This window comes from Halictus rubicundus, chromosome 6 (genome assembly GCF_050948215.1).
Source record: "Halictus rubicundus isolate RS-2024b chromosome 6, iyHalRubi1_principal, whole genome shotgun sequence".
NCBI lineage: Eukaryota > Metazoa > Arthropoda > Insecta > Hymenoptera > Halictidae > Halictus > Halictus rubicundus.
The window spans coordinates 11,864,512-11,888,741 of record NC_135154.1 but is presented as its reverse complement, the minus strand read 5'-3'; the positions used below and the strand labels follow the sequence as shown (position 1 = coordinate 11,888,741).

At 42.5% G+C, this 24,230-nt stretch overlaps 3 protein-coding genes across 4 annotated transcripts in view; 2 read left to right on the top strand and 1 right to left on the bottom strand.

The window, feature by feature from the left end:
• Positions 1 to 208: 208 nt before the first annotated feature.
• On the bottom strand, positions 209 to 2,175 carry Eif3g1 (eukaryotic translation initiation factor 3 subunit g1). 2 transcript variants are annotated; one of them, XM_076789901.1, is made up of 3 exons: positions 2,071 to 2,175; positions 1,169 to 1,631; positions 209 to 1,095 (listed from the first exon to the last, which is right to left on the bottom strand). In XM_076789901.1, exons 2-3 carry the CDS (start codon positions 1,611 to 1,613, stop codon positions 680 to 682), a joined length of 861 nt encoding a protein of 286 aa, XP_076646016.1. In that variant the 5' UTR covers positions 1,614 to 1,631; positions 2,071 to 2,175; the 3' UTR covers positions 209 to 679. The 2 variants fall into 2 exon arrangements, with proteins under 2 accessions (XP_076646016.1, XP_076646015.1); XM_076789900.1 differs by having other exon boundaries at positions 2,024 to 2,161.
• A 16-nt stretch (positions 2,176 to 2,191) lies between these two features.
• Positions 2,192 to 8,213, top strand: Scaf6 (SR-related CTD associated factor 6). Its single transcript, XM_076789897.1, has 8 exons — positions 2,192 to 2,378; positions 2,897 to 3,067; positions 3,697 to 4,360; positions 4,444 to 4,515; positions 4,916 to 5,315; positions 5,392 to 5,795; positions 5,884 to 6,249; positions 6,381 to 8,213. The coding sequence occupies exons 1-8, from the start codon at positions 2,360 to 2,362 to the stop codon at positions 6,673 to 6,675; spliced, it is 2,391 nt and encodes a 796-aa protein (XP_076646012.1). The 5' UTR covers positions 2,192 to 2,359; the 3' UTR covers positions 6,676 to 8,213.
• Positions 8,214 to 17,873: 9,660 nt separating this feature from the next.
• Cwo (transcription factor cwo) overlaps positions 17,874 to 24,230 on the top strand; it is a 44,436-nt gene continuing 38,079 nt past the window's right edge. The window contains exons 1-2 of the mRNA XM_076789925.1: positions 17,874 to 18,462; positions 18,664 to 19,266. Of these exons, the coding sequence (XP_076646040.1) occupies positions 19,202 to 19,266 (65 nt within the window). The 5' untranslated portion in view covers positions 17,874 to 18,462; positions 18,664 to 19,201. The remainder of the gene's footprint in view (positions 18,463 to 18,663; positions 19,267 to 24,230) is intronic.

Genomic DNA, 24,230 nt, shown 5'->3' with positions numbered 1-24,230 from the left:
TAATTCACATTCAAAATTAAAATTACAACACCTTTTTGGTTTCATGTAATTACTGAGAATAATTTATATTAGATGCGGTTTATGAAACATAACTGCAACATTTAATATTTTAACTGATGGATGTCCATACACTGCTTCTAAAATTAATAATTATGCATTCGATTCAAAGCTCAATTTGTGAAAACATGATCTTAATAAAATATTCGAATATTATATTATTGTTTTATTACAAATCAAATAGAATACAATTTTTGCTAATGTATTGTGTATTACAAAGCCATATCATTCATAATTTTCTTTGACATTTTATTGTATAACATGATTTTAATGACGAATGAAAAAGCTTATTGCATACGATTTATTTTCGGACAAAAAAGGCTAAAAATACAAATTGATACATTGTCACTTTATACAACAACGAATGGTATCACTTTGAATTAAAACTGACAGGAAATTCTAACACCAGAAGCAGAAACGGCTTTTAAAAAATTGTTCTCACCTAATGTACACATCTATATTAATACTATCAACAGTCAACTGAATATACCATATTTTTTTTCCTTTATAAAATATTGAAAATTAATGTTGAATACTTCATTGTTTTCTGCTTCTGGTGTTAGAATTAAGAAACCGTTACTCTTCTACGGATGCCAAGGATCAAAGTTTAAAGTTTTATTACTTAATTATTTTGCGTTTGTGGCTTCGACCAATCTACATTTAGAATAAGATGATCGTAACCATAACCATTGAGCGTGGCAATAGCTTTTGCAGCATCTATTCTAAATTTAAAGTGGACATATGCGAAACCTTTACAAAGATTGGTTTGTTTATCTTTAGGAAGATAAAATTTAAGAACTGATCCAAATGGTTTGACAAGCTCATCCAAATCTGTATCCGTAGTACTTTCTGATAAATTGGAGATACGAATGGTAGTAATGTCATCGCGTCTTTGCATTTGCATTGCATCCCCTCGTTTGTTGCCACCGTCACGCATACTAGGCGGAACATATTTGCTACCCTGTTGAGGCTTCAGTTCAGCTACAGCACCAGGAGCACCAGCATTAATAAGCGGTTTCTTGTCATCTGGTACTTTTCCTAAAAATTAAATCTCAAAGTAAAGAAGCTTTACAAAATTTTTAAATATTTACATTGATAGTAACAAGCATACCTCCAGCAAGAACTGTATCTTTGTAAGGACATTTTGAAGTCCAGTGATCTCCATTACAGTTACGGCATTTGACCACACCTTTGTCACCCATATTTTTCAATTTATCAAGATTATCTTCCTCGACCTTATTTTCTTCTTCCTTGCTAGAAATGAACTGCATAAATACATCTTCACCGCCAACTGTAGTAGCAGGATTGGGTCCAGGCCTGTCATCCACAGAATCTCCAAACTTAGCCCAATTCTTGCGTACAGCAATTGTCTTCGAAACTATACGTCTTTCTATTTTGTATGTTCGGACAACTTTAACTTTTTTATTGTCTTGATTGTACTTGTATTCAGTGAGAATCTTAAATCCATTTTCATAGGTTTCGGACGGCGGAGGTAATGCTGCTACCTCTTCTTCCACTTCATCAGCCCAACTAGATTTCACATCTGCTACTGGCATCTTCGAAGATTACGTGGACTAATGTAAAAGAGAATTATCATTTATAATATTTTTGCAAATTATCAAGAAATGCATGACAATTGACCGAACAAAATTTATTTTCGCATTTAAAAATAAACTAACTGTACGAAATACATATGTGACAGACGTGATACGATAATTTATAGGTTAAGTATTTAATCGATTATTAAATACAATTAGAGCAAGCTTTTCACATGGCTTAGAATATGTAGACTATGAAAACCCACTAAAAGGGAATAAAGTGCTGAAAATAAGCAACAATAACAAACAAAGATTGAAATACAGTCGCGTTGTATACAATGAATGTTACGATTAAACACGTTTATGATACGAAAAGAGAAACGTGATTTAAATGTAGAAAAAGTGGTAATTCATTGAAACTATGTTACCGTAAATTGTTGGAATGTCAAGAAATCAGGGAAAAATCGACACTAACACAAACACTGCAGAAAGTTGACAGAAAAGCAGGATCTCTCTTGCAAGAACGAAAATTAATCGAAATGGAGGAATTTCCGCATGTGATACTCGGCGTGTCAGCAACTCTGGCGGCAGTTCTGTAAAACATGAATGCTCTGAAATTAATGGCGACGTCTAGCGTTGTCGTGTTCACTGTAAAAAAATAATGTTTCCCGGAGCCGAATTTCGATTGTGTGTAAAAAGGTGTTAACGAAACTAAAAACGAACGTAATCAAATTCAGCACGAAAGCGAAAGAGTAATCGTGATAATGGACCAGGCACCTGCAGGTAAGAAACGAATGTTATGATCTGGCGATTCGGTGAAACACGGTCTTGCACATTCCCTCTCGAAACGAGCATATTAACAATCTTCTTTTCTTATTAATCGTAATGTCTGTGAATTATCATTTTAGCATTTTAGTTAGTCAGAATTCAAGATTTATGGGTTTTGACACGACGCAAGTAACAGAACAGATTCGGAAAAGAAAAAGGCTAGATTGTAGATAGTAGGTTATGTAAACCTGTGCAACACATTAGATTACCACTATAAAATTATTCGATCGATGAATTAAATTATCCACAGACATCTTCGTAGAAACATTCACGAAATGACAATCTTCAAAACAGATTCAATATTTCAGGTTACGATGGGCTGATTTAGGACTGCGTACTTTAAAAATAAGAGATCCTATTTCAGTACTGTATTTAAATATGTATTGCCATTCATATTATAATACTTGTTTAAGTGATCGCACATGCACAGACGACTGACATACTAATTCTGTTGATTTTGGTATAATACCTAGATACAGAGTTACGGAACATCATAGACAAACTGGCACAGTTTGTGGCTCGCAATGGACCCGAGTTCGAGCAGATGACAAAAAACAAGCAGAAGGACAACCCGAAGTTTGGTTTCCTGTTCGGTGGAGAGCACTTCAACTACTATCAGTACAAAGTGACTACAGAGCAAGCCAGTAAGTGGGATACAGCCCCTTAACAGCTACAACAATTGAGAAGCATAATGGCCATGCTTTATTCAACGAAACGAGGAATGACTTTGAAAAAGAGATACGGGTGAAAGGGTCTGAATTCGTCATTGCGAATGTGCAAAACTATTATTCATCGAATATCAGCACTTCATTTCAAGATTTTGGGATTGCTATTTATTAAGCAGAATGCTTTAGCTAAAGACATATTCTATTTCTTGGCAATGGTGATTTTAAGAAGATGTAGTTTTAAGATTCTTACTGGAGCTTATCTAATACGGACTACATTGTCAATATATTGCTTCAATCTATGTGGGAACTGTAATCCATCTACAATAACTATGTGCCCTGTAATACCCTAGTACTATAAAAAAAAAGCTAAAAATATATGTATATGTATGTATATATGTATATATAAAAAAAAAACAGGGAAAGAATATAGTGTTCCCAAAAGACTTATTGAATTTTCACAATATACTTCTCTCATAACTGCCAAGAATTTTATTATGCACTGGTAGAAGATAAGACTCAACAGAAATTGGACTATTTGTATACTTTTTCAATATCCATTGAAGGAATCAAACATCTTACAATAATCCACCGTCATTCGTTTACAGTTTTAAAGCAAAAAGGAATAAATCCAATGCAAAATGCAGACCCACGTTTAAACGTTTCGCAGCAGCAGCAAACAGCCGCTACCGTCGCGCAGCCACTGAATAACGTCAATCTTGCACCTGGCCTAAATACTCAGAACAATGGATTGAACCCAGTAGTGGGAATTGGACCAGTTGGGAATCAAGCTGGTCCCGTTATACCTGGAGTACCTGGACAAATTGGAGGATCAGGAAATGCAGGACCACCGATTGGACCAGTCCCTGGTGCTATGGGAGGTGTGAATCCACCGATTGCTGGAGTTACGCAACCGGTTAACATAGGCGGGCCCCCCGGATGGCTTCAGAATGAACTAGCAAACCTGCAATCGCAGCAAACCACGCTACAGGAACAAGTTAGACAATCAGAACAAAATCTGGCTGCACAGCATGCTGCATTGATGGCACAACAACAAGGAAGGGTTGAAGATGCTGTTAGACAAGCTCAAGACACAGCTTTGCAAAACAGTGCACAAAGCACAAGCACAGATCTTGCTGCGTTCGATGCAGTATTACAACCTATTATCGATAGCTGCACAAAGGATAGCATAAGTGCGGGAAAAGCCTGGATACTGCAGAATTCCGTTACTCCACAAAGTAATCAAGTTGTTGCAGATCATTTGCTGAAAAAGTATGTCTCTCCTAAAACTTCTGTCGCATGATTTCGAGAGTACACGAACGTAGTCCTTGTGTAACAAATATTATTTGTTTCAGAGTAATTCAAGCAACAAATTTTAGTCATAAACTTCATATTATCTATTTGGTGAATGATGTCCTGCATCATTGGTAAGTATGATGATACTTAGTAACAAATCATTTGCGGATTACATGCTTTGGATGATTGCAAAAATTAAGTGCTCCATGAATCTTCACATTTATTATGTCATAAGTGTGTTTCGTAATACATTGAATGTCAACCATCAATTCCATTACAATAGAATGCATAGTTTCTAGAGGTGTGCGAGAACCCGAAAATTTCGGGTACCCGATGGTCGAGACGAGTCGGGTTCTCGAATATATCGGGAATAATCCCGAAATTTTGGAGAACTCGTCCCAATCCCGACTAAAACTCTGGACCCGTCCCGACCCGACATTTTCGGGTTCCCACACACCTCTGATAGGTTGTTAAAGTTTGACAACTTCCACAAAATGTTTGTGCACGTTATTTAAACTTGAACTTCTTTAGTGCAAGAAAAAAATCTATGGATCTTCGCAAGGCAATGGAAAGTGTTGTCGTTCCCATGTTCTGTAACACTTCACTAGCTGCATCAGAAGAACAACTTAATAAATTAAATAAACTGCTAAGTTTGTGGGAGTCAAAAAATAATTACTTTGATGAAGGAATTATAGATAAGTTAAAGCAACCAAGTGCATCTTGGTCTGAATATCAGGCTAATCTGGTGGCACAACATGCCAGTGCTATTACGCCAATCACAACGTCCACGAAGCAGACTTTCGATAATTATCAAGCTCAACATCAAGCGTTCGTTACTCATGCATTGCGACAAATTCAAAATATTGAGCAACAAAAGATAGCGATTGACCAACAACTGAAAGCCCCGCCACCACCACCTCCGCCTCAATTGGTATGTCCAGAATTTGAATTCAATATTAATTTGTGAACCAAGAATGTGATAAAACAGGAAGATAAATATTTTACAGAATCAGCAGAATATGTCTCTGCCACCTAGTCATTCCGCTCCCCCGGCTCCGATAGGCACAGATGTAAATTTCAGTCAACCACCGCCTGGATGGGGTGTACCAACTGGAAACGACCCCCCGCCATTCACAAACGTTCCGTTACCGGACTTTTCGAAACCTCCGCCTGGATTTGGTCCGCCGCCTGTTATACATGAACCATCCGTTGAAGATTTAATGCCCAGTATGCCTTACTATGAACTTCCTGCTGGTTTGATGGTACCTCTGATTAAATTAGAAGACGCTGAATACAAACCATTAGATCCAGATGCTATTAGACTGCCACCGCCTGCCCCACCGAGCGAACGGCTAGTAGCGGCTGTGGAAGCATTCTACGCACCGCCAAACCATGACTCGCCACGCGACAGGTAACATTCAAATAAATATCATTTTAAATTTCAAACGAAACCATAATGGACACCTTGAAAATCGAATTATATTGTATATCTGTTCCAGTGACGGATGGGAGAAGTTAGGTTTATACGAGTATTATAAAGCAAAGAATGCTGCACGTAAACGTAAGGAAGAGGATATCGTGGCCGGTATAAGACAAAAATCGAAATCACCATCGCCGATTTTGAGGCCGAGATCGAAAAGTCCTAGCCCACCAAAGAAACGGTACCGAAGTAAATCGAGAAGTAGATCACGGTCAAGATCGAGAGGTAGAAGCAGATCCAGATCACCAGCAACCAATCACAGGCGCAATAGTCGGAATAGCAACCACAATAACAGAAGCAGGAGGAGAAGGAATAGCAACAAAGATCGAAGTCCCGATAGACGGTTGGATAGGCAAGATCGAAGTCCAACACCGCCCAGCTTCCTGTGAGTAATAATACATTATTAATAGGCTGTGATTTTTTATGTGAAACAAAAATTGTCTGCGTCAATCGCAAGAAACAGAAGTTTGTTTCTTTTAATAATTTGAACGTATTACATCGTATGTCCCGTTTCAGTGGATCCACTTACAGTAAAGCTCCTCAAGAAATTGGTATAGACGAAAGTAACAAAGGCCATCAGTTGCTCAAGAAAATGGGCTGGGGTGGTGCAGGACTTGGTGCCAATGAACAGGGTATCGAAGCTCCTATTTCAGGAGGTGAAATTAGAGATAAAAATGATCAATATAAGGGTGTCGGTATTAATCTAAATGATCCGTACGAGAACTTTAGAAAAAGTAAAGGTCAAGCATTTATAACTAGAATGAAAGCGAGGGCGGAAGAACGTGCCGAAGAAAGAGGCGAACGGGACTGAATATAACCAACTAAAATAATGAAATTGTCTATAATCATTTTGACGATAGATATAATTATCGCGTACAGTGTATATCCACGTGGTTACATGATCGACACAATTCTTGGGTGGTTTATCGTGTGATTCTATCGTGCAAAGTCCCCGCACAGCAGACGGCCAGGATTGATTTTCGAGAATCCATTATATTATTATTTGACTATCATTGAATTGCATTTTTATCAAAATTGCTCGCTTGATTACAGAAGTGTTACATAGTAATTGTTTATCATTGCAATTGCCAAAGTATGCATACGCATGTTGTGTAGTTTTATGTTCTTGATCGGAGTAACGATCGATTATTTTATAATATTTGAGAAATAGGAGCGTACGTAATATCTCGATGAGGTGTCGATCATGTGCGCGGATACAAATCTTTTATCTGTATATTCCGATACGAGGAAGATACAATGAATGAATGGTGGAAAAAAAGGACAATTATTTATAAACGATGGTTGCTTGTTAGTTTATAAATATGAGACAAGGATCACCGTCACTTTTGCGATACCGAGAGTGCACCAAGGAGTGACTGTTATTTACTAAATTGACTTTATGTGGTGCATGGTGCAACAAAAGAACAATTTTATACATCCCCCTGTACATTATGTACAAAAACCTACGGCGAGATTACCGCTAAATAATAATAATAATGATAATAATAATAATAATAATAATAATAATAGATGAATTGTCTATTAATAATTTGTTTAAATCGACGATAAATATTAACTTTAATCATACCAAGAGGACCGATTAATCGTATCTAAAAAAAATACTGTCATCTAAGGAATCAAAGTCGACCAATTGCGCAGTTTATCGTCCATTACGAACTTAAGCATACGCTTACATTTTAATTGTATCCATCAATAAGTCGCGTACTAAAAGTTCGTTATCCTCTCATTTCAAATGATAAACTAATTCACTAAACGTTAATCAAGCGATTCTATCCTGTTGACACAACGGGAATAAGAGAACACGTGTCGTGTGCAAGCGTTGCCTGCACGTGAGAGACGCGAACCTATGAAGAAGAAGAAGAAGGAGAAGAAGAAGAAAAAGTACTTGTATCTAGCAAATTAATAAATGATTATATTGGATACATAAGAATAGACGGTGAACAAGAGCGCTGCGCGTTCGGTGCGATAAGCGGCGAAGAGCAAGAAAAACTGAAACTGTCGAGGAGCGCGCGAGTAATTAGATTAGCCACGACTTGATTGCGTGCACAAAGTACACTGGAGCTCCGTGGAACTTCCAGTGCGAAGCAGAAAACTCGGAGGAAAATGAATTTAATTGGCTTCCGGATATCTCGGAATAATACGGTTTCTTTTCGATTATTTTTGTAACGCGGTTTATCGCCGATTATATGACGCGGATCGGGGCAAAATGAAAAAAAATCTCGGTAAACTGGCTGAGAACGGCTCGACGCCCGACGACATTGTTAATCGTCGGTTGCCTTCTTGAACTCCCCCAGCAGCAGTCGATATCGGAACCGAATAAATCCAACAACGAACCGGTTTCGCAGCGATAACAGCCAGAATGCTCGCTTGGTGGCGTCAACAAAGCTGCGGGCTGGTGTGTGCGTTTGTACAGGCAGTCCCGCAAGGTCGACGAAGCTCCGATATTCTTTTTGCATCACGTGATATTTTTCATTCGTGCGTTCGTGCACGAGAATCTTGCACGAACGTAGAAAACTTTCACGAACTTTTACGGTTCGATATAGGAGCCTCTGTTGTGTATATTTTCATAGGCAACCAGACAGACGGATGCTCCGGGTCGAGTTCTACGCAGATTTCGATTTCGATTCGCGTTATTACACGCCCTCTACGGACGTAATATCCGTTGATAACGATTCTTGAAATTTCCAAAGATAACACTAATTTTAAGTACAGCATCAGGATCCGTAAACATGTTCGTTACGATCGTGACTGCGCAGTATCTGCCACGCTTCGTAGGAGACAACTATATCCGAAGCAAAGGTCACTGATAGGGCGGTAACGTAACGCTGGTACTTCGATGCGCCAAGTACTTCTTTCCGTATCGTGCACGCAGGACGAGTCTCGAGACGCGATCGTGTCGTCGCACTGCGCCCGATGCAGTAGGCAGACTTTGAATTTCCTATGCGACCGATAAGTGGACGATTCAATAAGAAAACTCAGCAGCGACGAGACTACGCTGCGATCGGGCAGCAACGGCCCGGCGAACCTGTCCGGGAACAAGCGATACCACGTTGCCAAAATCAATTGTAAACGCGACGATGAAATTGTTGCGTTTCCTTCGGGTCGATCCGTCACTTATCTCGGATCAGAAGACGACTATATTTTCAAGAACCGTCTACCGTTCGCGGGGAACGATATTACGTACATATACGTGCGTGCGTGTGTGGGCTCGGTTGACTGATGCATCACGTTTAAGCAAAACGTGACGGAGCGGAGAAGTATGCGAAAGATAAAGTGTAGATTACGTTAACGATTTGGCAGGGCACGTATCCATCGGGTGCACACGCTCGCTGAAACGGTTATTTCTAGAATGTAGTTTTTAAGTTTGCAAAAATATTCTTAGAGCCGAGTGCCGACTATCGAGAGAAAGTAGGAGATAAGAGAATGAGTCCCTTTGTTGCCGCCTTCCTCAACCGAGGCATCAAATTTTTTAAACGTTTCGAATATATCTCGTACATTTTAACAAAGTGTCCATTTCATTTTCACACGGCTCCTAATTCTAGAACGCCGCCGACATCGGCTGTAGAAAAACAGACATCAAATTTCGGTCTGTTTTGCGAATAAGTCGAACATGTGGAAATTTTTTCTCGCATGAAGCGTCCGGTTTCGAGAAGATCGAATTTGAATATTCATGTGAGATAGAATAGCACTGTGATCATTAGTCACCGCTTCGACTTTCAGATATGACAGGCAAATATTCAAAATCCGTTTTCTCGAAAACACTGATGAAACAGTATCAGTTTTATAATAACACCGACGCTGATACACCTATGTGGACTTGTACGCATACAAAAATTTAAGTTTTCGAAAGATCTGTTGAAGATCCATTAGCGTTGCAGACGAGAATGAAGAGAGCAAAGTGAAACTGCAAGTTTGTTAAACACGAGGTGGCATAGTAGACGTCACGAAGAACTTTTTGTTGCCATCGAAGTCTACGATCCTTCGGTGCCAGCCACAAGCAGCATGCGTCGCGTATAATATTTTATCCTTGTTTGTCAGGATTTTTCACGGACGACGTCAAATTAGAACGACTCGCAGTCGGCTCTCCTTGTTGCGTCCATAGATCCTTATAAAGACGCATGGCGATCTTGTCGATCAATTACGACACGCCTGCGACATTCTACATAATGTTGTGCGCGCGGACTCAATAGAAAAAAAAACAGTTGTTGAAAGTCCAGGCATTGAGGGAAAAAAGTGGGAGCCGGCAGATTAGCACTCTAGAGGGGAGAATGCATAATCGGTTACAAGGAGAACAATTCGATTTTCCCATTGAACCGTTTATCGATTTCAGGTGAACACACGCCACCTTTCGAAAGCCTGCCATAAATCACGCCGTGTCGCAGGTGACCTCATAATCGTCACGCAGCAACCGGATCTTGCACTCGGGACGCGTATTCGGACCGGAAGCGGACCCTGTAGGGGGTAGCTTTAAATAGTCACACGCCATGGTGATTTCCATGTACGTAGGCGGTCGATAACGAAAATCCATCGTCTATATCAGAAGAAGTTTCTGGACGGTCTATTTTTAGGCTGCTGATAACGAACCCTCCCACGGTTAGCTGTGATTTATAATGCTAATGTAGATACAGGGTTTTATCTGAATCGCCTTCGCCAAGAATACACCTATGCTTCGCAACAACTTCTTGGTCCAACTTCAACTCTGCAAGTACCAGTTAACACGTTATCGATCATTTTTCCAAGTTGATCCATGTCTGTGGAACATTGAATTTCAGCTCTGCAAGGACTTGTTTCAGCAACATGGTGACTGGATCCAGAGACACCGTGAACGTATTCAGGATGAGCATAGGAGATGCTGGATTTCTCTGCGGGGAAAGAGCGAAATTCTGGCAAGAGATGAAATTAGCAACGTCTCGAACGTTCCCGATTGTCCTCGCTGGAGGCTCTCTCGAGATCGGTGCACGGTGACTTCGGACTTTAGGTCACCTAAAAGCAATACGAATCGGGGACTGGGTTTAAAAGATGCTCGATTTCTCTGCAGGAGAAGAGTGAAATTAGCAACGTCTCGAACGTTCCCGATTATTCTCGGCAAGGATTGCCCTCTGGAGATCGGTCGACGGTGTCGTTGGGAGTTGTTGCAGCTGGTTGCGCTGGTGGAAGGTCTCCGAGCAGGTTTTCGTCATTTTTCCCCGCGGTGTTCTCTTTCTCCGGGAACGAAACGGTGCACGCAAAGGGATGCCACAGTGGTCGGCATACCTGCGTGGCGGCCAACGCGAAGAGAGAAAACGGGTAAGCTCGACTGGTGAACTAGAGAGAAACGCGGTGCGCCGCCGCCGGTGGGAACAAGAGGGTGAACGAGACAACAACGATGAGACGCCGAGCGTCTAAGAAAGAGGGAGAGATTGTACCGCGTTACATTCAACGTGATTGAGAGAAGGGCACGCCTCGGCCGCCGCCGAGTCACGCGCTCGACCACGCGTTTACTCTTACCGACACGTGCACGCAATGTGTCCGACCGCGCGCGCTGGACAGAACAGAAACTGGTTATTTTGCGCCACGGTGTGCAATGACATCTCTCCTGAGCGTTGCTCCGTTATGGACGTCGAATCAGGAACGACACGCCGCCCAGCTGTATCAGCGCGACGCGCAATCGCGCTTTGAAAATCCTCGCGGTTTCGCGCGATTCTGTTTAGATAATGCAACCGCCCGATTGTGTAACGGAGCCTTCCCGCTGTATCGTTGTCCGAGGATCGTCGATATAAGACCTCAACAGGTGACCGGGCGATAGGCGAACGTATTCTATGCCCGTGTGCGACCGGGATGTTTTTAGGGACATTTCAGTGTTTAGTGTAGCAATTTACTATTTCATTCAATCGATTATGTGACGACTCGTCACTATTATTTAAAATGAGTCTAAATTTTTTGTCGTGATGATCTGAAAATGTCACAATTCACAGAGTACATACGACGAATCGTTTCTATTTCGAAATTGATTTAGTAAAATTATTCTATAACTGAAATGCTGAAAAGCAACAATACCATCTATTTCGCCAAAGTGTACGGGGCTTTATAAATGCAAATGTTAGCACTTCGAAATTCTAAAATAACGGGGATATATTTAAATTTAAAATGGTCTCGTGGTCGATCCGATGAATTAATGTCCACAAACAATATTATGTATCCCGAAGTAGATACGGAGCATTAACAAGCGTTCCCGATAAATTATCGATTTCTTCTTATCCTACGTTTACTGAAATAAACACCGTATCGCGTGAACATATTTCATCAATTCTACGGCAAACAACATTTTTTTACTTTTTTCTTGTCGAAAAAATCGAACGCTTGAACTTTCGTGCAGTCGAATATAGTAAACTACCAGTCGTAAAATCGTGCGTTTGTTTCGCTTTCTTTCGGGATCTGATATTCTCCATTATTGTGGTGTGACGGCGCGGTTGAATGCTACGGTCGGGATCGTATTTCCTTTGGTGGTTAAGATTGATCGTCGTCGATTCGCAACGAGGGAACTTAAAATAGAGCGTGCGATAGAGCAACGCCGCCAGTCGGATCTACTCGCGTCGAATGAAAAGGAAAGAAATCCCGTTCGTGGGATTTTCAGGTTCAAGTACGTATACGAGGCTTCTTGGGAACGCGCGGACCTATCGGGATTTCTTCTCCGCAGGAGCGGAGAACTATCCAGGGCTAGAAGGGAACACCGTTACGGCTATAATTATGCTCGGAGCGAGCGAATGTTCTAATTTGCCAAGGACAAACGAGCGGACATTTCTGCGAGACGTGATTTTCGAGACGATAATCGAGGGGAAGCACCTCGATGCACCGCGATGCAATCACCATGACGTAATTGCTTTCACGTGCCCTCTCCCGACCCTTGTGTAACTTTTTCTTTTTTCTCTCCACTCTGTTCTAAAACCGCGGGCACATCAATTTCACTTTGTCACGTCTCCGCTAATTCACCGCAACGCTCCACGGTTTTACATAACGCAAATTGCGCGATCGCCGGGCGAAAAGTTCCGATAAGACAGCAACAAAGAGACGGAGAAACGAAAAAATGGAATTTCGGACGGTAGCAGTTCAGATGCAATCTCACTTGGTCACCGGCTTCGCACTGTATGGCCAGACTGTGGATCTAAAAATGTTCTGCGTCAATTGCCATGAACAAAAATTTATTTCTCTCTTCAACCCCATGACATACACCCCAAATACATGCCTACGTTAAGCGAGCTTTTCATATAGCACAAATGCTACCTTAAATAGTAAATCAAGAAGTTAACAATTTGAGTAAGTTGAATTTAAAGGTAGTAATTTAATTTATTTTTGTCAGAAGTACATATAATCCGCAGACAAGTGCGAAATGGATGTTGCAAAACGAGTCGAGAAGCGAGAATAAAATATCGTTTCAGATCTCGTTTTTGGAAAATTCGAACGTGAGAATTTATCGGTTACACGTGCGTTCTAATTTCGAAGTAGAACCATTAAGTCATGAGCAGACACGTTAGCAGATTCCTGTTTAATGGCCACGCGTTTCCGAATGAAACGTTCCTTCGAGATTATTCCAGACATTCATCGACCGTTCATTGTTTTGTATCGCGTCGGCTAAAAATACGCGAGTGAAATCGAAAACATGCAAGCACCGGTGACTATTCATTGATGTGTATCCACCCACGACAGCCGTCCGACCCGACAGTCCCGTGGGCCGAATAGACTATGGTTACCGTTTCGAACGGCGCATAATCGAATTCAGATTCGAAGAGGAGTCCGTGGATTGCTCCAGAAAGAATTTAAATCGCCGCGTCTCGCGGGGGATTTCAAATCGAAGGTTAAAGCCTGTTCGTCCGCGATAACAAGCCGGTGGTGACACCTTATCGGATCCAGCTGCGTTTAACGTTCAGAGCCACCGAAATATATCGGCGTCTTAATGTAACTTAATCGACGAATATTAGTCCCAATAATAATTTCTTTCGAGGCGGGGCTCGAACGAGGCGATTAAACGCGACACGATGCACGTAATGGTGTACCAGATCAAGAATAACTCGAAGTTGCCACAGATCGCGTTTATTTTCTCCCGAGCCGTGCAGAAAATAAGACGCCTATTTTCGAATCGGTCGCGTTACACGCGTACTCGCGCATACGTCAAGTTCGCAGCCGCTTTAAAATGGTCGCCAACCGAAAAGTTCGCTTTCTCGGTGAAACGCGAAACGCTCGAAACATTGTGACCGTTCGCTGTCAAACCAACCTTTGTTCTTCCGAATTTCCTCCGAATTGTTTACAAAATCTCCCTCCTAACCGACTTATTCGTACGCGAAAAATTTATTAGATATTCTGTTGCAGCAATAATTTAGCATGAACATTTATTTCCACTTGCACGTGAAAGTCAGAGATATAGGGTCCAAGAAATATTTGTTCGATTCTCGAAAAATTGCCCACATTTAAACTGTAATAACTTCGGAAAAAATGACCGCACGACAATAAATTTGGACTCATTTTAAAGCTAGAAGTCTCTAGTTTCATAACCCAATTATTATCTTCGAATCTATGGCAGGTACATTAAAAAAATTTTTGAAAATTTCTGGAGGCTTGTTGACAAATTGAGGGAATTGTTGACAAAATTTGGAAAGTAATGTGCTTGTTTGGAAACATTATTCAATTCGTAGGAGCGTACTCTATTTACGGACGCAACAGTAATTTCTTACAATTAGAATTCAGCTGTCCACTGTCAGACCACCTTTTACATAATCGCCGGCACTCACACTTTCTAGTCCGTCTGTGGGATTTCAGCAGTACAAAAATGTTTCGCAATGGACAAATCCCGTCAACAAAAAAAAAAAACCGCATCGTTAGCTGCATTCTTTCCATACGACAGCCATAATTTCTTTTCAGCTTCAAGTCGGTCGCATAATCAGCGTTTGGTCGTAATCGGTTGCGCAGTGTCCAATCGTGTGCGACTGAAACGAAATCTAGATTCCGCAGGTGAACTGTAAAACTAGAAAACCGTGTGCATCGTCCAGGCTGGTGTTCGGCAGAGTATACTGAATTCGATTAACGCTGCTGTTAGATCGGCGGAGTGACGCGCTTCTTCTACTTTTATTCTTCCACCACAATTAATCTACGTCTGCAATGCAGTCGTGCAACGACCTACTAAACCTTATAGAGGTTTTACTCTTCTTTAATCGTCGCTGCTGCGTCTATTATTTAAAGTGGCTAGCTATTGTCAAGTGGCGCGCATTCCAAATCGCTATAGCAATAACAAGTCTACGCTTTCCTCAACTACTACATCCGACGCAACGGTTACAAATACAGCAAATGGTTCCTCGTCATTTACAATTAAACCCGTGTACACCGGAAACTTTTGTTTTCACTGTATACGCAAAATGAAAGAAAATCTGATCGGGGGTTCACCATCTAACGTCAATCTTTCTGAACTGTGACAATGCCCAGTCCAAGGAAAAAATCATGATCACAGATTACCTCTAACAAAAGGTGAAACAAATGTTCTGGTTAGTATTGCTCGACCCACGGCGACGCAAGGGATACAACGTTTCAACGAGCCTGCTCCAATCACCCAATTCCCATAGCGCAACCAAACACCGGAATTCATTGGAAGCGACACCGCTCTTTTCGATGCTGACCAACGAAAATTCAATATGCTTCCCTGAAAATCCACCCTGATCGCATTCGCGCGCGAATGATAGCTCGCAGGGCGCATTGCCACCGTGCAGTCGCAGACACATCGTTCGGAGTGTCCTGATGGGAGGAGAGGCTATCGTTCTCTGGTGTGTCACGGTGAAGCCTGAATACGCGTCGTGTCTGCGACCCGTACCTTTGGACACAACCGCGAGGAAGATAAAGAGAAGTCGAGGCGCGTTACATGGGACCCGTGATCCAGCGATGGGGACGATCCAATTCCTTCCCGTGATTCTCAAGCAATTCGGCAATCGAATGGGCAGCTGGTATTGATATTGACATTGGTAGAAACGGAATCAAATGTTTAAGTACTTGACGAGTAACGAATATTAAATATTATCAAATGTTATCTGAAATATTTTGTTCGGCGAAACTTGATTTGCTGGACCGAGTAATTTTTGCCAGAGGTACCCAGTAGTATTTCTATAACATTCGAAGCATTGAAATTATAATGCCTTCGGTACAGTCGTACTTTGCTATTAGGAATCGATACTAATTGAGAGGGATCATGCCCATCGCTACCGCGCTCGAGAACGGGCGAGACAAAGCGGAGGAAAATAAAAGGCAGACAGAGACGGCCGGTGGTCTCGGTCGGTGGTAGGGACGCGGATCGGTGCGGAATGGTGCGGAGCGGTGCGAGATAGTCCCGGGCGGTGCGGAGCGGTGCGGGAAGGGGAGGGAGCCGAGCGCGTGACAGGACACGTGACCGGGAGCACACGGTGCTCGCGTGACCGGCCCCGTGACGTCACACGCACGTGTCACATAGCGTGGTAACTGCCTGTTCCACTCCTCCCGGAGCTCTCGTACCCAGCGAACGAACGTTCCTCACCTTCCGTGCCCCTCCACGCGTCCACCACTCCGCGTCCTGGTCAGTAACGTCTCAAGCCCCCGCTTCACCCCCCTCGTCGCCAACTTTCACCAGGAAAGTCACCATTTTTGTTCGTCCCCTCGCCCCGCGGGCGCCGTTTCGCCGTGACCACCGGATTTGCATCATCACGCGGAATAGTTACGCGACTCCGACTGTGATCCTCCTAGTCGAGGAAGGAAGAAAAATCACCGGTTTCACCTGAACCGTTCAGTCGAATCGTATCGCATCGGCGCGACGGCGACGGCGACGGCGACGGCGACGAGCTACCCGGAGAAATGGAAGGGTGAAAGCGTAGGTAGTTGGCTTGTACCCGCCGGCACCGTGTAACGTAACCACCGCCGCGTTCGATAACCACGAAAACACGGGATCTCGTATCTGGCGCCCGTTGTCTTCGGAACGATCGACCATCGTCGCCGCGCGACGAAACCGTTCGGCTTCGAATTCCTGGCATTCTCGAACGATACACATGTACACACTGTACGCGTCGCGGTTTGTTTACATGAATGAACAAGTGACAGTGTGTATTCGTACAATATACACGGTGTCGTCGACTCGACTCGACGGCCCCGCATTATCGTCAATTCATAATTTTCATTTCTACGTGGAACAAGACCTTATCTGCCAGTACATTATTTTTTCATGTAACGTCCCCATCCCGCCGATAAACGGCACTTACGTTCCATTACGAATCAAACCGATTACTCGGCAATTAGTTTTCGGATGAAGCAATCGACGGGGCGCGTACACCGTACATCCTGGACTAATTACCGGGCAAAGACAACGGTAATATTCCGATAAAAATTCTGTACTCTTTTTGTTTTTGTTTTTGTTTTTATACGCGCGGGACGTATCGTCGAAACGATTTCGAGATCGCTATCGCACCGTAACATTATCAAAACACGGTGCATCGAGAGGCGTCTTATCTGGCCCACCTTGCCGTTATCGTTGTGTTACCGTAGTTCAAAAATTCCACTGATTAGAAAAACAAAGTCGTAGCGCGTAACGGGTGATTATTTTCTGTCAAAACAATATGGCAATTTGGACACGCTCGTCGAGATGAAAGTCTAACTTTGACAATTGTACAGGGCCGACAGTATCGGACCCGACGAGCTTACAATGTACGTCGATCAAGATTTCGAACAGGATCTACTAAATATGTTATTGATATTGCATTACTAGCAATATTTTAAAAATAATATATACCCAAAGAAATAAATTTGCCAAATAATTTCTCACGTATGCATCCTTGGAATCTTAATAATTCTAAATTAAAAATGTTAGAACCCGTCATTTCGACGGGTCCCGTGAATCTAATGTTGATATAAGATCCTATCGTGCCGATATATGAGCATTGAAGAATACAAAAGGCTTTGATCGAGCCGTTTAATGCAAAAGTGGTGTAAGTCAATATTCGTCTGTTTAATACCGTGTCTAAAGGGTTTAAGATGCCATCGTGAACGTTATCTTTTCATTTAATACATGTTCGCTCGCTTGGAGGTACTCATTCAGTGTACCCCAACGTTGTGTACGATTCTCAGTGCGAGCGACTGTAAGTAACGTGGCCCCGGTGTCGCTGGTTCCGCTCCTGAGACGGCTGCGGATTGCTCCCACCAGTGGTCTGCATGCCACACCGCGGCCCATCGCGAGAATTGAACAGGGCCGCGTATTATACGCTTAGTGTAACCTGCCAAGGGAACGACGCGCGCTCAAACACGACGCAAACGTTTTCGAACGATCCACTTTACCTTTATCGACTAGAATCCTAATTCATAGAGTACCATCGATAACCAAAAAATAAAAAACAAAGAGGGAAAGAGAGAGAGAGAGAGAGAGAGAGAGAGATCAAGTTTTCCCGCAGACAATGCGATCGTTGGTCCAGCCCGAGCGCCGCTGAATTTTACCGCGTGCAATTTTCAAAGTACGTGAACGCGCTCTACCGTGGGTAACGCACACGTTAACGGATGATGCGCGAGTGAATGCGCGGCGGCACGTTCAATTTTTACGCCCCTGCCGGTTAGTATATCGTGGAATTTCACGGCCGGACGAGTCAACGGCCTTATCGCGGAGCGTTTTAGGTCTGAATATCGAACTGTATTCTCTTTTCTTTCGATATCGCGCTCGCTCGAGAGGTCTCGCGCGCGCGCGCACGGTCTACGTATCTTCGTGGGTGTACAACAGCGTGTAATCGGATTTGAAATATTCGATCGTTTGCAGAGATAACGAACGATAAGCGATTCGAGGAGGGAAAAAGAAATTGATCGGTACACGGGAAACAGGAAGGAAGAAGAAGAAGAGAAAAAGAAGAGGGCGCCAGTACAGATATATCGGCGAGTGTGACTGGACGGAAAGACGTGGGCGATTCCCAAGTACCCGGCCTCTTGGGCCGTCGTGTCGTTAGGAGTGTGTCAGTGAGTATGCGGAGGCGAACCTAACCTATTCGTCGAGTGCGTACTATCGATCAAGGAGTCATCGGTTTCAAAGAGGACCCGGACTAGCTCGTTTTCGGTACACCCTGGTTTATGCATGCGTGATCCCGGAATCTGTGGGAATACCGGCTGTGCGTTCGTCATTATTTTCCCGCTCACGTACACCACGAAACAACCGAGTCCCGACGTGCGTGAGTTCCAAAAGGAAAGTGCTGAAATCTTGGTCGTGTCGAAGGATCTAACAGGACTCGAGATAAGATATTTTTTGGCTACCGAAAAACGGAAGTGATCGTGCCCGCGTGTTGGTAGTGATTCTATGCGTCAAGATGATGGAGACGCAGAATTATTGGGAGGACAACTCCGCTCATTCGATGCAAGTCAAGTACGAGAGGTGGGTATTGATGTTCTCGGCTAATCATTAATTAATAGTCGTTTTTATCTACGAACGATAATGTTCATTCGTATCCCTCGGGCACGGAAATAAATGGTTTACAGTAATATCCGATGCACGTGTCCATAATCATTGTTCGGGATAATTGCGCGTGTTTCACGCAACGCGAATCGACGGTCTCGTGCGGTCTTCTCCTCGTTTCTGACCAATTAAACAGCTTTTTTTTTCTTTTCGTTGTTTAATTGGCTCTCGATAGGCATTTCACTTCAAACATTACGGCAACAGCTTATTTCCGCTTCTGAAATAATTACCGTTTCTGAAACGTTTCAATCCGTGATCTGCTGCCCGAGAAACAGTGGAAGGTGCGCACCGACACCGGGTCACTTTTGACCCATGTCGAAATTTTCGTGGCACAGGTTTCGAGTGTGTTAACTAAATATAAATAGGCTGCCACTATTCACAAGGCATACGATATTTCGCTGGTGCATTAGACACTTTATACGCTTTGTGTTACATTTATAAAACATGTGCCAATAGTGGATTATAATATTGCACGGGTTGCATGCTGGGCGTCCCAGATCGAATGGAACGATCAGAGAAGATTATATTTCTATAACAAAAATAAAGAAGAATAACGATAATATTGTTTAAAGTCTTATTACTAAAAATTAAAAAAAAATTTTAATATTTGTTTAGTCTGACACCGCGTCTCAAGGATTTAATCGTCGTGAACGAAAATAATTGTAATACAATTTTAGCATGTATTGCACAACACTTTTTCTGAATTCCTCATTATCCAATGATCAACTGTTTTGACCTATGACCGGCTTCGACCATTTCTGTATTAAATGGCTCGGTTGTTCGAGTCACTTCGTGTTTGCGTTATGAAAATCGGAAACGAATACGAAGCAAAATAACAAAGGTTAGTCGCACACAATTATGGTCGGTCTGCATAGTACGCAAATGCTAACGTGACTAGCGTGTCGGACCACGTGCAAGTGATCGATCAGTGGATTGGACGCGCGTCTAAGGATATTCGTGTCGAAAAGTGGAATCGTGCAACGAGATCGGGTAATTGTCGCGCGAGCGTAATTTCATTACCCGTATTACGCTAATTTATCGCGCGCAAAGAACTCGCGCAATAAAATTACGATTAACGTAACAAAGCGAACCGGCATTTTATTGGCATAATTGTGTTACTATTGCCGAGCGGCGATTGGCCCGGATATCACGGGTTTTCCAAAGAATCGCGCTGGCATGAGCGTATCGCAACTCATATTCGTGGCTTCTATTGTCAAAGGGAGGTGACGCTTTTACACGCGTTCAAGTTGCTCGTTCAGAAGCTCGCAACGAGTGACATTCGCGGGGCCTGTCGGCGACACGATCGGTCACAAACACTTGCGAGAGATCGAGAATAGACTGGAAACACGGTTGCGTTACAGGGCGATTCCAGAAACTGGGTCGGACCGTTTCAGCAAAAGCTATGGCTCACTTCAAGCGGAATAAATTAATGATATCGTATCTTTTATTAGCATCGAATCCATCGGCGATTAATGTATACCCCCGGTTTTCTGGAACGGTGGAAATAACAGGTGTGCTTAATATTGTTACATCGTTACATCGTCTCCACTTCGTCCATAAGAATAACCACCATAATAATCTAAAATTACACAAACACAAGATGGTGCACTTGCACAATTCGGTTAACAAGAGACAAACAATTGTCGCAAAAAACGTGACTTGAGTTTTTTTAAGATATGAGAAGGATTAGTTTAACAAATTAAAAATTACATTGGCCGAAATTGCGAAGGAAAACGTAAAGTTCACGATTTCGAACTTTTTTATCTTTTTCCTTCAAAACTCCGAGCAATAGCAATTTCAAAAAAATTGCTTTCAAACATTACCCAGTAGACTAATCCTTCTAATGTCTAGAAGAGCTGAGCAATCTTTTAAAATAAGTTATTAGTTTTTAAAGGCTGTCCAGTTAATTTTGCCCGCGACTGTACTTAAGGACGTCATAGCAGAATGCGACTGATATTGAAAAATGCAGATAATGTAGAACAATAGACGACGCGACATCGGGATATCAAAATGCTTACAGGAACATCTGAGCAGACAATGTACTAGCTGGAATTATGCATCACGAAGTAGCTCGACATTACGAAGAGTACACGTATCGTAGGTACGTTCTCACAGACATAATCGAAACAAGGAATCCACGCTGCTCTTGAGATCTGATTATACACGCGAAGAAACCCGAAGCATATAATAGACACAGGCACAACATTGTTGCATAGAGTAGCAGAAATAACACATTGAATGGACATACATAGTAACCGCGAACGTCATCATCATACAACAGAGTACAGGGAGGAGATCAGGAACATCATCGCGGAACGTGGAATTAGTGGAAGTCTGGAATTAGACGGCCTGCGTGGTACCAATCATAATGTCAATCACTGTAACAACGCTATGTTTACGTATCACGAACCTTATGAAACTCTAATTGAACCGACACACACACACACACGCGTCAGGCCATTAGAGAAAGTAATAAAACTGAAAAGCATGGTTTCGAGCTTCCCAGGTGATTGATAAATATGATAAGAACCGTCTGTGACTTATTGTTACTTAGCTCGAGTCCATTATAGACAAAGATTAGCGGTGTACAGGCCAAGAAACAAAATAATCAAGGCAACGTGGTGTTTTTATTCAAAATTACATCAGATAAGACAGACAGTGCGCCAGACCAGTACTGCGCAATATAGAAAAATAATTTTAAAAAGTACTTATCAAAAGATATAATAACACAACCGACACATCTTCAGATAAAAAAAAATTAATAGATAGTTTATAATTTTGTATGATGCACTACTTAAAGAAGTTATCGTTATTTTAACAGTGTTTAAAAGAACATTTCGTTGAACTCCTCCATTTTTTTTTTTTGCATATACGCTCAATTTTCCTGGTCACTATCACCGGAACGTATATATACGCTCAATTTATTTTTTCTTATAATGCTGAAATATGAAGTTCTTTTACTTCTAGTCATTTTTGTACTTAAGGGCCTGGGATGGTCACGTGACTTCTTAATTAATAATTTCCATTCACAGCCTTCAGACACAGACTTAAGAACCGTCTGGGTCTTGATCCGGCGGGTCTTAAGCCTGTGACTAAACTTGTCACATTTTTTGCTCTGTATTATCGATATTCTGAATTCTGACGCCAGAATAGTGCTTCAAGTTTTTCGCTTTACTTCGCAGAGAATTAAAACAAAATACAGCTCAATTTGTAGCTGGAGATATTTTCTAGAGCGCGCTGCTCCCGATTTCATCCAGAAAACTCATCCGATGGCATAAAAATGCTTGGATTCCACGGCATGCACATCGTCAATTTTTGGCCTAATTCTAACGCTTATGTTACCAAATATCTGCATAATCTCGGCAGCTCCTGACCAGCGCGCACTAGATTGAACCTTCCTCTCTCGAATGAGCCCTTTACCAGCGACAAAATATTCTTTTTTAAGGACGAAAACTTGAGGCACGTAAGACCATTTTTTGACGGTAAAGTAGTCACTCTACCTTATCGCGAATCTACGAAGACCGGGCCCTTAAATATAATTTAAAAAAAAAGTTCGGTGATAAAGGCCTTCTTTTCATATTTCCTTGTGATCATGTTTTACCGCGAACACCCTGTACACACAAGTAATACGTTACGGAAAATTCCCGGTGTAGTGGTCAGACCGGATTCGTTGAGCCAGCCTGTAGACGAAGCACCGAGCGCTCACAGCAACCGGGCAATTTCTTCGGGGCACGCTATAGGACGCGACTTCGCGTCTTGGCCGCTTGAACCGTCGTGGTATCGGCCATTGACACTGTAGATCGATTCGTACCGGATTTATTTGAGCACCTTCTGCATACTTCGTGAACGAGCGGATACCCGTCCCCGCACGTATGCGCGGCGTCTCGACGGCGATTTAACTTGGAAATCGAACGGCACATTTTTTCTTTTCGGCTCGCCTCTACGGAGACGATGCAGAACCGATTCTTTCGGCCTGGATCGGAGCTACCGAGGCACGAACACCAGTCACTGACACGAATAGGGGAGAGGTGCTAGGAAAGGGACAGGTCTTCATTGGGCCAAATCGTATTGGCAAAATTCGGCTTGACTTTGACATTTAGAGAACCGCGGTGGCCACTACAGTGGCCAAGGATGAACTTTGAAATTTTGCGCAACGTGTCGGTTCGTATAGTTGCTAGTATATTTACTAGCCAGCGTTTTTCTTGGAAAAAAATATTTAAAAAATTGGAAGAGAAAAGTATATTCCATATTGGATTAAAAAGAAGATATGAAACAGGCAAGTCTGACTGTTTTTCCTTGTTTTGAGGTATATTTTGTAATATGCGCCAAACAGGGTGTCCCAAAAATATTTCCTTGGAAGGGATGATTCCTGAGATAATTTCAAGTAACTTTTTCCTTCGCGAAAATGTTCTCCGCGGTATTGTTAAGGAGTTATTAGCGAAAAACACGGCCCAATCAGAGCGCGGATACAGCAGGCTGAGTCAGAACTGAGCCAATGCCAACACCGCGCCAGGATCCCTCTGCTATAGCCGCACTCTGATTGGTCCGTGTTTTTCCTTGATAACTCCGTAATCAAGTCGCGGAGAAGATTTTCGCAAAGGAGAAAGGTGCTTCGAATGATCTGAGGAATGATCCCTTTCGAGGAGATACAACATATGCAATGCAGTATCTATAATAATAATTAGAACTGAACGCTCGAAAAACACATATGCGCTTTCACAGCACCTCTCCCCTAAGCGAATCGATGAATCGAAAGCCATGTCCGTGAAATACGATGAAATCATCGGTTTAAATCTGGTGAAATAATGGCGAGGTGATATTGAAGGCTCGTTGCTTCGCAGCCTTCCGATTTTAGATAATGACGCGTTTCTATAAATACGAGA

Coding starts and splice junctions, on each gene's coding strand:
- Eif3g1 (XM_076789901.1), bottom strand. CDS start 1,613: ATGCCAGTAGCAGATGTGAAATCTAGTTGGGCTGATGAAGTGGAAGAA. Junction 1,096..1,168: donor AGATACAGTTCTTGCTGGAG/GTATGCTTGTTA, acceptor TTTAATTTTTAG/GAAAAGTACCAGATGACAAG.
- Scaf6 (XM_076789897.1), top strand. Junction 4,361..4,443: donor GCAGATCATTTGCTGAAAAA/GTATGTCTCTCC, acceptor TATTTGTTTCAG/AGTAATTCAAGCAACAAATT. Junction 5,796..5,883: donor CATGACTCGCCACGCGACAG/GTAACATTCAAA, acceptor TATCTGTTCCAG/TGACGGATGGGAGAAGTTAG.